This window comes from Paramisgurnus dabryanus, chromosome 9, assembly GCF_030506205.2.
Source record: "Paramisgurnus dabryanus chromosome 9, PD_genome_1.1, whole genome shotgun sequence".
Lineage (NCBI taxonomy): Eukaryota > Metazoa > Chordata > Actinopteri > Cypriniformes > Cobitidae > Paramisgurnus > Paramisgurnus dabryanus.
This window is the reverse complement of record NC_133345.1, coordinates 11,366,134-11,380,740: the sequence shown is the minus strand read 5'-3', so window position 1 is coordinate 11,380,740 and position 14,607 is coordinate 11,366,134. Positions and strand designations below refer to the sequence as shown.

Below are 14,607 nucleotides of genomic sequence, written 5' to 3'. Positions count from 1 at the left end.
CAGCGGCAAGATGTATAAAACCACGCGATAGTAAAGAGACAGCTCTCTCAATGGGTTCAAGTTGGAATGTTGTCTTTCATTCTGGACGGCAAGGTCAGTGACTGTAACATCGAGGGTATTTTACAGTATTAAACACACATTTATAACGATTTCATCAGGCTTCAGAAACATTTAAAAAAGAACACAAAGCATGGCCTCTCAGCTACCGTAGTTGCAACTCTTGCGTCATCAAAACAGGGTGTTCAATGCATCACCGTTTCAGTTTAATAAACGTTGTGCAACGTTCTGTCGGGGCTGAACGCAGCCCTGGTGGTTACGACGCATGCGCAGAACAGCAAAGCTAATAGAATGCTTCATAAACTCGTAATTCTTTTTCATCTAAATGTCCTGCATTTTGCATTATTTTAATTATTATCTTCGAATAAATTGTTTTTACAAATAAATAAAACTTCAGAAAATATATATGATAGTTTGGTAGAAAAATTAAGACTAATTTTAGGGGGGCTAAGATGACAGATAGGGTGGCTGGAGCCCCCCTAAAAAGGGTCTAGAACCGCCCCTGGTTATGAGTGTTATAGTTTAACAAAAAAATCTCTTTTGAAATAAAAACTTGACTTCATTCTTACAATTTCCTTAAAATCTATAAAGATAGGGCCATGTTAAGTCCTCTGTCTCTTTTCATTTATCAGAAATGTTCTCACTAACCTCATGATTTCCAGCCTGCATGGTCTCACTGTTAATACAATACTTTGTATTAATACATAACTTTTAAAAACCCAAAATGTATTTTTGTGAAGCATACAATGTGGACATATAACATAAAGAGTATATTTTACGACATCTTGCATCATCACATTTTAGTACAAGAGATTTCATAAAAGTGCAAGCAAAATAAGTGTAAGTAATCAGGTTCTAAGAATCATTAAATTATTATTATTATTTGTGTGTGTGTGTGGTTGAGAATGTACATGCTTATATACAAGCAAATTTTGGTATTGGCGTTTAGTAAGGGCAGTAAGAAGAGATAACATTCATTTGCTCCTTAAGAAAGTTATAATGAATATTGTTTGACAAGTTTAAAAAAAATATTTGGTCATGTTGATCCCCATGTAACAAATGAGACACTTTATTAATAATAAACTATTGAACCACAGTGAAATGTCTTCAGAATAAATTAAATGTTTTTTTTTAAATTTAAAGATATCATTAGATATCCAACTCACCATAAAAAACGGTAGGTCAATAAAGGCCTTCACAGAAAAAAATGTGAAATTTAGTGTGCTCACTAAATCTGTTTAAATAAGTAGTGTGCTGTATGTTTAACTCATCTTCAAATAGCCCATAAAGATAGCGAACAGGACAAATATGATTGGAGTGTAAAAAGGAGAATCCCTGGTGATGTTTTATGGTGTGCGTGTTCACTGTGAAGTGCTATGACCTTTTCCAAAGCCCAATATGGAAGTGTGAACCCCAACCGACTCTTACCCAATGCAGTAAGACATTATTACATACTGTAGAGAAATAAAGCTGCGTTTCTCTTCACTGGGTCGCTGGTACGCTTTGTCTCCCAGGGCTTGTTTGCCTGCCAAAAAAATGCCAGAGTGGTTGCCTGTTTCTGAAGTCTGATTTTGTTTTTTCCGTTCAATGTTTTTTCTAAGTGGTAGTGTGAGGAATAAATGCAGAACAGAGACAGGGTTTACATTAACAATTTATTATTAAAACAAATTTCTCTTTAAGATTACAAAGTATCTAAATACAGGCATCTGAGGTATATTCGTCTGTGAAGTGGTTGAGATGGATTTTGGTGAACAGATTGTACTTTGTTAGAGGGGGAGCAGTGTCTGATAGGTGTTTGAAAGGCCCCATGCCTTTGAAAAAGAAAGATGTCATACAGCTTATTTATAATACATAAAAACTATAACCAAATAACTACAATATCAGAAATGTATTCTCATTTTCATTAATGTAGTGAAAGAAAAATATACATATATCAGTTTGGCAGTGTGCCATTGCCTAAAAAAAGGCGTGAAGAGATTGGTCCAGCATTTCAGAAAATATTCCTGTATCAATTTGGCAGATGAACACAAAATCACAGAATGTAAATAACTGTAAAAATCTTTGGCATTATAATGTACTGTGTGCATGGATTGGTCACAGTAGGACTTATTCTGCCTTGTATTTCATACAACATTGATAGATCATTTTAAGGCGTTAAGTCAATAAAGCTGGACAGGCTGGAGATTATTCGTCAAATGTGCATCCATTCATTCAAGCAAATGTCAAGGCCAGCACAATGGAAAAGGAAAAACAATCAAATGTAGACAAAAACACATGCCAAACATTCAAATAATGTAAGCAGACCCTTTCATAACATATTAAACATTCAAAGTCTGATACATTGTACATACTGACAAATGTTTATATTTTCAACAAATCTTAGTTAATCATTCATGATCTTCATGACAATTTATGTAAAACTTCATACAAATTACAAATGAGTCTACATGTTTTAATTTACATTGCACTGTATGCAATTTAGTTAAATCATCTTTTTCAAATAAATGAATACAGAGTATAATGATTATCTTGTACTGATCACGGAATATCTATTAACTCCCATTGTATTATACATAACAGTTCTTGTCATAGCTGTGTGGCGTCAAAGTTTAGCTTACTGAATCTATTCTGGTTGACAGGTGTTGGTACAAGCAGTGGACATATATTGGTATTGCGATAAATATGTATATACATAATGCTACTGATATCTCCAATTCACAGTTTTACTTGATATTACCATAATGCAATAAAAATTAACAGTACCTCTACATAATCTTCACTTTAGATTTGACATAGTGTTTGGAAACAGTAAAAGGCATGGCATGGACTGAGTAATGATCTCAAACTAAAATCAGATAAACCATTGCTTATAGGAGTGTATTGAGACAGCTCCCCCTCTCTGTGTATGGCTCAAGTGCACTGGTGGAATTGAGCATAGCGGCCCTAGCTTACCCTGTTGAGAGGATTTCTCAGCTTCTGCTATCGTGGTCTAATAGTCAGCAGAGTGTTCTGATCTACGGACCATAGGCCCACCAAAAACCTTCATCTTCTGGTCCACGAGTAATCACCACACACGGCAAATGTTACGAGGCACCATATTGTGATTTTTCTGGCACTGGAAGGCTTTGGCAAACTCTGGGAAGTTCTGTAATGACCCAAGAACTCTGCACAGAGAAGAAATATTGGAGGGCATGGTAACAGTCAAAATGCATGAACATCAAACACAAGTATTACTGTATCTTGGAGAATAAAGATGCATGTACCTGAAATTTCCTGGGCTATGGACATCTGTTTTGATTGAGTTGACAGCATGCTCTGGTCTATTTGTACCACACCACACCTTGAAAAAAAAAAAAAAGAGTTGTTTAGGAAGGATGCTTCACTTACCCATTAACCTTAAGTTTGTACTACTCTGAAGCATTAGTATTCAATTAGTTAATTATCTAATTTTGAAGTTAAGTGGATTGTGAAAAGATTGTCTTGCATTGTGACCACTAGGTGACAAGGACACATTAATAAAAAAATTAACTGCAACAGGTGCCTCCTCAAAATGAAATAGTACATATACTCACCTAAAGGATTATTAGGACCACCTGTTCAATTTCTCATTAATGCAATTATCTAATCAACCAATCACATGGCAGTTGTTTCAATGCATTTAGGGGTGTGGTCCTGGTCAAGACAATCTCCTGAACTCCAAACTGAATGTCAGAATGGGAAAGAAAGGTGATTGAAGCAATTTTCAGCGTGGCATGGTTGTTGGTGCCAGATGGGCCGTCTGAGTATTTCACAATCTGCTCAGTTACTGGGATTTTTACGCACAACCATTTCTAGGGTTAACAAAGAATGGTGTGAAAAGGGAAAAACATCCAGTATGCTGCAGTCCTTTGGGCGAAAATGCCTTGTTGATGCTGGAGGTCAGAGGAGGATGGACCAACTGATTCAAGCTGATAGAAGAGCAACTTTGACAGAAATAACCACTCGTTACAACTGAGGTATGCAACAAAGCATTTGTGAAGCTACAACACGCACAACCTTGAGGTGGATGGGCTACAACAGCAGAAGACCCCACCGGATACCACTCATCTCCACTACAAAAAGGGAAAAGAGGCTACAATTTGCACAAGCTCACCAAAATTGGACAGTTGAAGACTGGAAAAATGTTGCCTGGTCTGATGAGTCTCGGTTTCTGTTCAGACATTCAGATGGTAGAGTCAGAATTAGGCATAAACAGAATGAGAACATGGATCCATCATGCCTTGTTACCACTGTGCAGGGTGGTGGTGTAATGGTGTGGGGGATGTTTTCTTGGCACACTTTAGGCCCATTAGTGGCAATTAGGCATCGTTTAAATGCCACAGCCTACCTGAGCATTGTTTCTGACCATGCCCATCCCTTTATGACCACCATGTACCCATCCTCTTATGGCTACTTCCAGCAGAATAATGCACCATGTCACAAAGCTCGAATCATTTCAAATTGGTTTCTTGAACATGACAATGAGTTCACTGTACTAAAATGGCCCCCACAGTCACAAGATCTCAACCCAAAAGAGCATCTTTGGGATGTGGTGGAACGGGAGCTTCGTGCCCTGGATGTGCATCCCACAAATCTCCATCAACTGCAAGATGCTATCTTATCAATATGGGCCAACATTTCTAAAGAATGCTTTCAGCACCGTGTTGAATCAATGCCACATAGAATTAAGGCAGTTCTGAAGGCGAAAGGGGGTCAAACACAGTATTAGTATGGTGTTTCTAATAATCCTTTAGGTGAGTGTATATATATATATATATATATATATTTATATATATATACAACAGTTCTTTCTGGTTCTCGAATCTGATTGGCTAAAAGGCCTGCAATATTCTACTGATAACGGCACAGTAGCCGCTTCACCTTTCGTATCATTCCGCCACCTTGTGAATGGAGGTCCTCTAAACAGGCTCATCTCTGAATGGAAAAACTGCCCACACACGGACACACACAAACGCGCTGTTTTGAATCACTCTCCTTGTGTCTCAATAGTTCACTAGCTCGTAAATCAGTCTGTGAATACCAAGTTATTATTCCGTCAAAGATCAGCGCTCTTGGATGTTACGTTAAACTTAATGGAAGTTATGTTTTGTCACATCGTGTGGACGATTAACACTTGGAAAGCGGAATGTAACTTAAACTATTTATTTTCTGAAGCAATATCTCTTCCCAGAACGCGAAAACACCGTGGAACTGCAGGTAAGCACCGCAGCTTTTAAATGTGAACATTGATCATTTACTTTATCGTGTAGTGACTATTAAAACATGTTATGAGATATCGCCACTGGTATATTTATAAGCAGCATGCAAAAACATCTCTCTGACACTTATAAAAAACCGTTTTATATAGTACTGACAAGAACAAAGTTTAATAATAATAATCAAGTGCTCGTATCGCGTTAAGAATAAATGGGAAAGCAATAGTAACGTTATACAAGTATAGTTTTATTAACTTTTACCTCGCGCCAAAACAATAACAACACAAAAGACACTAAATATGAATAAAAAAAAACAAGTAATAGTTTGATCATGACACCAAATACTGCTGATTTGATCTCATTTTGACGATCATAAACAAACAAGGCCAACATGAGAGCCAGGGAATCCCTGTCAGAGGGGAAGGGCGGTGGTCAGCGGGGCAAGTGAACACTGGCGTCCGCTCATGCTTTGGTTCTCATTCGTACCGAATCTCACTAAGCAAACGTTCAAACAGGCGCTATCTTTACTAATCGACTGCAGATTTAAATATAATACATATATATTCTCGACTGCACTAATCTTAAAACTACACTTTGTGACCAAGAAACGGTAATATAAAGAAACTGCTTTTCCGTCCATTGAGTTGTTATGAGATTCAAAGCAGCCAAAAGGGTTACCTGTCATTCTGGCCGCCCTCAAATCCGTGGCGGAAGAAGTAGTTCTCAAACAAAGAGGCTTTTAAAATAACTCTGTTGTTGTTTTCTAGTTTTCGTTTTTCAAACGTGTGCAGTCGAACTGTTGTATAAAAGCAATATCGCTCTCGGAGTCGTGTGATATAGCTCTATATCATCACGGCTGTGATTGCCTCCGGCCTAATCACAGCTGTGATGATATAGAGCTATATCACACTCCTACTTGAGCGATATTGCTTAAATATATATATATATATATATATATATATATATACACAACTGTTTTCTTAATAATTTACCAGGGTCATTCAATTTTTTATATAGATTCGCTCTATTTTTATTGCAAAGTACCACATTCCACCACATCCCAAAGAGAACTGCCTGTCATACTGTGTATGGTTGTGAATGTGAACACCTTGTAAAAACTCCTTGTTGCACTTAAATTTTAAACAACTAGACTTAAGTCATTTCAACTTTGTTAACTAGTTATTGATATAAATGATAAAAATAAAGTTGTAATAACTTAAGCCCATTCAACTTTTTATTTTATTTATACCAATTCCCCACTAGTCAAGAAAGTTAAGATTAAATCATTAATTTAAGTTGATTAAACTTACACATTTAAGTGCAACACGGATATTTTACAGTCCAATAAAACTTGAAACTTAAGCACTTTGTAACTACATATATAAAAGTTTCACCTGTGCAAAGTTAAGGAAAAAAAGTTGATCGTGACTGAGGTCTATTCCAGGCAGAGGCGCTTCCTTCCCATGCTTCTTCACATAGTTCTTGTAGGCCTGGAAAAGTGAGAACACAGTGACGATGAAGAATTATAGAAAGCTGTTATTGGAAACAAAGTCTCGTCCTTGAGATTTCTAAACAGTAATTAACATCAGACATGAAGTGTCATCTCACAACCAATTACTCTCTGCAGAAAATGCGAATCACATGTGACCCGTGAATCTGTGACAGATTTGTGATTGCATCTTATACACTGAAAGTCCATATTTGATGGTTCACTGAGAGCTAGCATTAAACACATTCGGATCATGAGCCATTTTCTCCCCTTTGGCTTTCTGGGAGACTAAACTATTAAGCCGATTCTATCTGTCATCACAGTCTGACAGAAAAGCCATCCGCGGCAGAACTGCCCAAGTTTATTATGAGTTCACTTTAGGAGCCTTCAAACACGGCTTATTTGATTGCACAGCGCCGGTTCTCGGCTGTTTGAAAGTGGCAGTGATATAAAATGGGTGGACCGCTTGTGACATCATGACACGTCTACCATAAAACTGTTAAAATATATTTCAATAAAAGCTTAAAGTCTTATGATAACAAATAGGATATCAAGAAAAACAAGTTTCCTTTATAAGTTATGCATGCAAATGGCCGAACCTGCATTACTCAAAACGGTTTCTCCTTTATACCTATTCCCTAAGCTGTTATTATTCAATTACTATTGGCAATCATAGAGGCTTTAACTGAAGTGAACTACACAATTCATCTGCAGTTTGAGACCACTAAGAGTATTTCACTTTTTATTAACCAGAATTGTTTTGGAAGAAAAAATGTGTTAAACTGAACCCATTCCTTCTGCAGTAAAAAAGGATGACAAGGCAGCCACAGCGAAGGCTGAGATGTCCTGTACTTACCTGATAAGACTGCCGAATGCCCCCGTTGTCGGCTATGTTCTCCCCAAGGGTATTATTCCCATTTAGCTGTTCACACAAAGGACAGATGAGAGAGAACAGAAAATAAGACAGTAATTTAGATGTCTTTCTACATCTCCAGAAAATCACTGCTTACTCTACTTCCAGGAAGACTATTTGTTGACAATAAGGTCCAAATTACTGCTGTCAAAAACTCACAGAAAGCTATGAGGAGCTTTTGACGGGGACATGAAAGAATAATGTGCAACATACAGTAAACAGCCTGAGCAGGACTGTTTGCTGAATGGTTTCGGATTGCGAGCTTTGTTGCACTGAAAATTATTTGTCATTTCAACTGATTACTTTCCCCACATTATGTGCCTCATTTAAAAATGGTCTGGCGAGATTAGGCAGTTGCAAATGGAAAATATTTGCCATGATATAATACATTTTGTCCATTTGCCAGGTCCCAAGAGAAGCTTCCATACTGGTCCACGATGCATTTGGAAAGATCCTGGAATTTCTGAGTCGAAGATGGAGTCCACCAGTCTTTGAGGTCACCCTCTTTATCAAAATTACGTCCTGAATGAGAATAGAAATGACATTAAGTCAAGCACAAATGGAGTACACTCTTAAACTTAATAAGAGTGTTTTGCTCTTTTTGTTCTGATACCATTGTCATCGAAGCCATGAGTGATCTCATGCCCAATGACCATCCCAATGCCTCCGTAGTTCAAAGACCAGGGCTGACCTTTACCAAAGAAAGGTGGCTGAAGAATCCCTGCAGGAAATACTGAAAAAAAAGAACTGAATATTAATATTCAATGAGTATTTTTTACTGACATTCATACATTATAATTCAGTTACCTATTTGGTTTCTGCTAGATGAGTAGAATGCATTGACCACAGCAGCTCCGGTGATCCACCTTGAATTAATAATACATATCACTCTTTAATTTTTAATGAAACATCTTTATTAGTAAGGGTAATGGCCATTATGAATCTTGAAAAATGACAGTGCTATTTTAGAGAGACTGTAGTTAAATAGCCTATGATAAAAAAGATCACATGATGAGGAGATCTTACTCGTCTTTGTTCACTTTTACTCTTAACTTCTTCAGACGTTTCTTCTGGCCATACTCCATGTTCATTATGATGTTCTCAAAGTATTTCTCATCACTGTAGTTTAACTGTTTACAAGAAGGATTTGCACAACACATTGATTTGAATACAATCACAAATACATTTCCGTTCGTCAACCATTCATCTTGTAGACACTCACTTCTTGGTACTCCTGGTCGAGGTATGTGTCGTTCATTATGTTTTCTGAGAAACCAATTCTTTCTCGTATTGCTCGTGCCTGTTGTGACAAAGAATAGTAAGATGTTAACAATAGCTTTGGATGTGTAGGGGGAATATTGCACATGTTATAGAAAATAGAAAATAGCAAAAGTGCAGATGCACACTTTAAAGATCTTTGGTTCAGCTGTAACCTCTTGCATGGATGATACAATTGTTATTTTTGATCGGGTTAAAAAAACATGGAAGGTAAAATAAATGTAACCTTCTCCTCTGCAGCTTTCTTAGTTTCAGCATCCATCCAGGTTAGTTCATCCAGGTTACTCACAAACACCTCTCTGATGTTAGTGATCATCTCATCCATCTGAACCAAATACAAAGGACACTATGAGACATTTCTCCACAGAGGTTAAAGTCAGAAGCATTTACTTTTGCTTTTAAGAGATAGATAATGCAATGTGTTTTGTGAACTTAAGTCACAATATATATTTACACAATAGTAAATATAATGAACAAACACAATCATACAAAAAAGCTGTACATTTTACACAAAATGGTAAACACCCCATCACTTAAAGATTTTTGAAAAACACTTTGAAAAAGGGAGTCTGGCTGAGTACCAAAACCCACTTTAGCAGTTAGGGGCATGTCGACTAACCAACATCGTTGCCTGGGTTACATATGTGTGGGGCGTGTTTGTTTAGGTGATTTCAAATATCAACATTGGCTTTCAGAGATCATGCACCCCGCCTTTAAAGGACTGTGTTTATATAAATGTGTGGGCCTTTAATGTGTGCCAAAAAGAAAGATATTGAAATTCACTGCCCATGAGGGACTTTAATATTTTAAGTGATAGGTTTGTTTTTCATCTGACACAAACAGTGTTCTCCCATTTATCAAAACTGGCAGACAGATACCGAGGAAACACTGAGAGCCTGCAGAATGCTGTTATCTGATGTTGTTGAACAGGCTAATGATTGGCATATATTTTGTGTGCAAATCTGTAACGTTATCCTGGTGACCTAGTACTGCCTGGAACAACATGGATGCAGTGAGGAATGATTTGCAGGAGAAATGTGTTTGGGTCACCTGATCATGGACACCCACATAATAATAAATAACTCACAGTCCTCTCTTTCCAAACCTCTGTTTTGTTTTGTCATAGATGTTTTCCATACAAGTTTTTTTTTCCATTTATTAAGGAGGCGTATGCCAACATTTAAGCTATTATTAATAATCATGTGTGTTTCAACAATATACCAGTTTAAAGCAACGTACATAAACATTAACATAATTTTATTTTGGGTGCACAATTACTGTAACACTGGTCTGCTTGTTGTTGCCTGTTTTATACTGATTTGTTTTATGTTTTTTTTATCATAGAAATGCTGGTTTGTAGTTTCACACAACATTGGAACATGCAGAATGATATTGTCAATAAAAGACCGATGCCCATGTACGTGGGCTTGAGGCCATGAGTGTCCAGTGATTAATGGAGTGTAAGAGAGCGTGTTTAACGACAGGTGGTACTGATACACTGCTCAGCTGTTCTTACATACGCGGAAACACAACTCAAATCAACCCACGCAAGCTTGAGCATATCGTACCCACAAGAACTCCACCATTTAGGACCTACACAGACACGCACAATACACACAGACGCTGCTTACCATCTCTTTGCTATCTCCAGCGAAGGCTTCATCCACGTACAATCTCCCCACAGCGCTGTCCATGTTGTGATTGACATAGATGGCACATTGCCTCCAAACTGCTGCTTCGGAGCTGGTACCATAGATAGCCTGAGTTAAGAGAAAAAGCAGAAGGGGTCATGTTGCTGTAGCTCAACTAGTTCTTGAAGCTCAAATAGAGAAATATAGAGAAATGCCAACACCTTTTGAATATTTACGTTGGTTTCATTATGTTAAAAGTGTAGTAACCATATGTTTGGTGTATTGATTACCCGTAGCAAACAACAAAATCATAGTTAAACTATTGATACTACCACAAAACCATGGTTAATTTGTACTTCCCAGGGCACACATAAATTGACAAATTGTATATTACTGTATAAAACATTGAATGCACATTAAGTTGAAATCTTAAAGGACAAGTTCGGTATTGTACACTTAAAGCCCTGTTTTCTGATTGTTTATGATGAAATAGAACGGTTTTGACTGAAATTTGGACATATAAAGCTGTCCCGAGAATTTTCGGGGTGTTTCTTGTATCACCTCCCACCTCTACAATGGGTCTATAGGTGCACTGGAACAATCCTTCCTAAAATGCATTAAACTTTCGTTTACAAAGACGTAAAACTCACCGAGTGATCAGGGGTGTTCACTGATATGCTCACACAAAAATCGCTGCAAAAGACGCATTCCAACAGGTTTATCGTAGTTTTTGTCCAACTCCATTGACTTGTATTAGTTGTCCTGTGAGGTACGGTATTACTCCGCGCCGGGAACTTTGTTTGTATTTTTACAATTGGCAAAGGCAGATTATCGCCACCAACTATTATTCAAGCTTTCAACGGAAGAATATACGGGTGTGAGGCGTTTGGAAAAATAGGTCCACAAGTTTACGACAAATGCTAAAACACCTGTTGGAAAGCATCTTTTGCAGCGATTTTTGTGTGAGCATATCAGTGAACATCCCTGACCACTCGGTGAGTTTCACGTCTTTGTAAACGAAAGTTTAATGCATTTTAGGAAGGATTGTTCCAGTGCACCTATAGACCCATTGTAGAGGTGTGAGGTGATACAATATAAACCTCTGAAAATTTTCGGGACAGCATCATATGTCCAAATTTCAGTCAAAATCGTTCTTTTTCATCCTAAACAATCTGAAAACAGGGCTTTAAGTGTAAAATACCGAACTTGTCCTTTAAACATGGCTGATAATTCACAGTTTGAGATTTCCTTGGCATTTACCTTTCTGAAGGCTTTTCTGGTCTCCCTGTACGGCCTGCTCAAACCAACCACCAGATTCATAACAAAGCGCCACACAATGTAGTTTTGAATGTCTCTGCACAAACAAATATGCTAAGGTAAACAACAGTCTGCTATTATATTCTGGTATGCTTTAGTTTAGTATAAGTATATGCTAGTGTTTATATACAGTAATATTTTAGTGACACATTCTGGAGCACGAGATGAAGCAATGCGTACTTGATCAGTCTGTGTAAACTACCTCTTTGTGTACTTGGCAAGGATAGGGTTGAGCTTCTTGAAGTAGTTTGGGGCATACACAATAACATCCTCACTGTCTGTAACATTAACACTGACTGTATCCATGATCTTCTTAGTAAAGCGGGTCCAGTTGAACACCTGAATGAGAATATTGCAGAAGAAAATGATGATCGGATCAATAATATTATGTATAGATCATCATTAATATAACTAAGGTGATTTGTGCATCCCCAGCCGGACAGAGTAGCAACACTTGCTCAACCAATAGTGTGTGTAAGGTCCAGGATTATACTGTATGTTTGCCCAGCCAATGAACATGTTATTCTTACAATTTTATTACTGCTTACTGGTGCTATGTACTGGCAGAAATACACTTTTAAACTTCAAGTTGAAGTCTCTTATAGGAGATGAAACATTCTTACCTCAGAGTCAAACTCTAGGGTGAAGTTGTTGTTCAGTGTCTCCAGAGGCATCTTGTTATAAAGCAGAACTGGGTTGTTCCTGTCTTCTAGTGTGTCTGTCGCCTGCAATGACAGAGAATGTATTACATAAGGGAGATCCAGTACATCTCTACAAGAGTGATGGAGCATTTCATAGTGGATGAGAGGCAGATACAAGAGCATGATATCTTTATCCAATTTTCGTATTTTATAGACACAGAATCCTGCAAATTGAAACATTTTAAAGTTTGGCCTGCATTACAGCATCAGATCTTGGACCTGTAACCTAGAGCCAAACCCACCCTGTTGCTCAAATACATATGATGCAATGAGCGTGGTCATTTAATTGCTGTCAGTAAGAATGTCTCAGCAGCAGTGTGGGTCTGACATCAGCTCAAACTTAAGTGAACACATTTATTAGGACTGTAATCTAAACTCTGTAAACTGAGTAGGAATGAGCTCACTATCGTAAAAGGTAAAAACATCACTATAACTTGTGGAAAGAAACATGTCACCTATATTTACAAATTGCGCGGCTGATACGGTCACTCTAGCTAATTGTTTCAATGTGGAGCACAGACACAACCTAGGAATAAAACCAAAAAACTACGTATAAGCGCTGAATGCCCAATAAACATATTAAAGTAACTACATGGTAATTTTCAGATAAATAGGCATTAAACAATGTTAGTATTTGCTTACATGCAGACAGCTGAGGATCCATGAGTTTAAGGAAATTTATGAGCGAACATGAGTAAAAAGTGTCTGCAAACTCTGTGGAAGCAAGTAAGTATGTACTAAAAATAACTTGTATTAAATATGAATTATTACTTCAATGATTTTTTAAATCATGTAATAAATGTAAAACGTTGTTTTAAATGTATGTTTATAGTACTTAAAAAAATAACAGTAAAATAATAAATTAAGGTCAAATTTTTTAACAAATTGATCCAGTGCAAATACCTCTTTTTCTGTTAATAACAACAGCAATCAGGATTTAAGACACACAGTAAAAAGTTGGCATTGAAAAGGCATAGACACATTCGTTTTTGCGACTGACTTTATTGCTTATGCATTTATAGGAGTTTCCCCTTTCAGACGTGAAATTTATGGGAGGAGAGTATTCAAATAATTCACAGAAACTGATTTACTAAGATTTGCGTGCGGCAAAGTGGTATTTGTGCTTTTATTTATATTGAATTTAATTGCGTTGGTCATAATAAAAAACAGATATTGTGGCTATGTTCTTTAATGTGAGGCTTGTTAGAAAATTGCTAACACATTTGGCATTTTCATAAATGATTGATTTAGATTGTAGATTATAAGATTTAGTTCCTCATATTCAAAAGTCTTCTCGATGGCATTAAAAATGAACACTTTTCTCCTCCATCATTAAACCTCTGGCCAGTCTCAGTGTTATGTGATTGGTTGGAAGGTGGTTATGATTTTAGAAGCTTATCTTCACTTACATTAGCAATTTCCTTCTCCAACATCATCACTCGTGAAACTTCTTGTTTGATATTGGTTTCATTAACCTCAAGACCCCGGTCAACTCTGATGAGTTTCACCAAATCAGTCATGAAGTTCACATATGTATCGCAAGCCTGAGAAAAAGTACACATTGGAAACACATGAGTGCTAAATTCAATACCCGTAAGCATGCACATGTTCTTGACTAAAATAGATGTCTACAGATGCTCCACAGTTAATTATTTGTAAAAAGCATTTTTACATTCTCTGACAAAATTATTAAGTGAGTTTTAGCTTTCCTGCAGCAAGGTCTGTAGAAATAAAAGACAAATGTTTTATGTGTTTGTTCCTTTCTGGTGAACTGAGGCTCCCCAACCTTTATACTATCCATTTTGTTTTTAATTTACCAGCGAGGCCTGGAATATATTAAAGGCACATAGGCACTTGAGAGTTAATAAGTCTGACTTGAATAATGATTAGATGATAACTAACAGATGGGGTCCACTGTCCACCTAAACTGTACTTTTTCTGTCACTGTGGTGGTATATGTTCATTTTGTACATGTACAACACATTGA

At 37.1% G+C, this 14,607-nt stretch overlaps 1 protein-coding gene across 1 annotated transcript in view; it reads right to left on the bottom strand.

The window, feature by feature from the left end:
- Window positions 1-1,695: 1,695 nt before the first annotated feature.
- Window positions 1,696-14,607, bottom strand: part of LOC135773409 (neprilysin-like) — a 41,128-nt gene continuing 28,216 nt past the window's right edge. The window contains exons 9-23 of the mRNA XM_065282968.2: window positions 14,030-14,164; window positions 12,543-12,644; window positions 12,122-12,258; window positions 11,863-11,956; window positions 10,603-10,731; window positions 9,198-9,296; window positions 8,916-8,993; window positions 8,720-8,823; window positions 8,501-8,559; window positions 8,307-8,426; window positions 8,082-8,215; window positions 7,637-7,702; window positions 6,686-6,781; window positions 3,321-3,397; window positions 1,696-3,221 (exon numbers count right to left, since the gene is read on the bottom strand). Of these exons, the coding sequence (XP_065139040.1) occupies window positions 3,122-3,221; window positions 3,321-3,397; window positions 6,686-6,781; window positions 7,637-7,702; window positions 8,082-8,215; window positions 8,307-8,426; window positions 8,501-8,559; window positions 8,720-8,823; window positions 8,916-8,993; window positions 9,198-9,296; window positions 10,603-10,731; window positions 11,863-11,956; window positions 12,122-12,258; window positions 12,543-12,644; window positions 14,030-14,164 (1,530 nt within the window). The 3' untranslated portion in view covers window positions 1,696-3,121. The remainder of the gene's footprint in view (window positions 3,222-3,320; window positions 3,398-6,685; window positions 6,782-7,636; window positions 7,703-8,081; window positions 8,216-8,306; window positions 8,427-8,500; window positions 8,560-8,719; window positions 8,824-8,915; window positions 8,994-9,197; window positions 9,297-10,602; window positions 10,732-11,862; window positions 11,957-12,121; window positions 12,259-12,542; window positions 12,645-14,029; window positions 14,165-14,607) is intronic.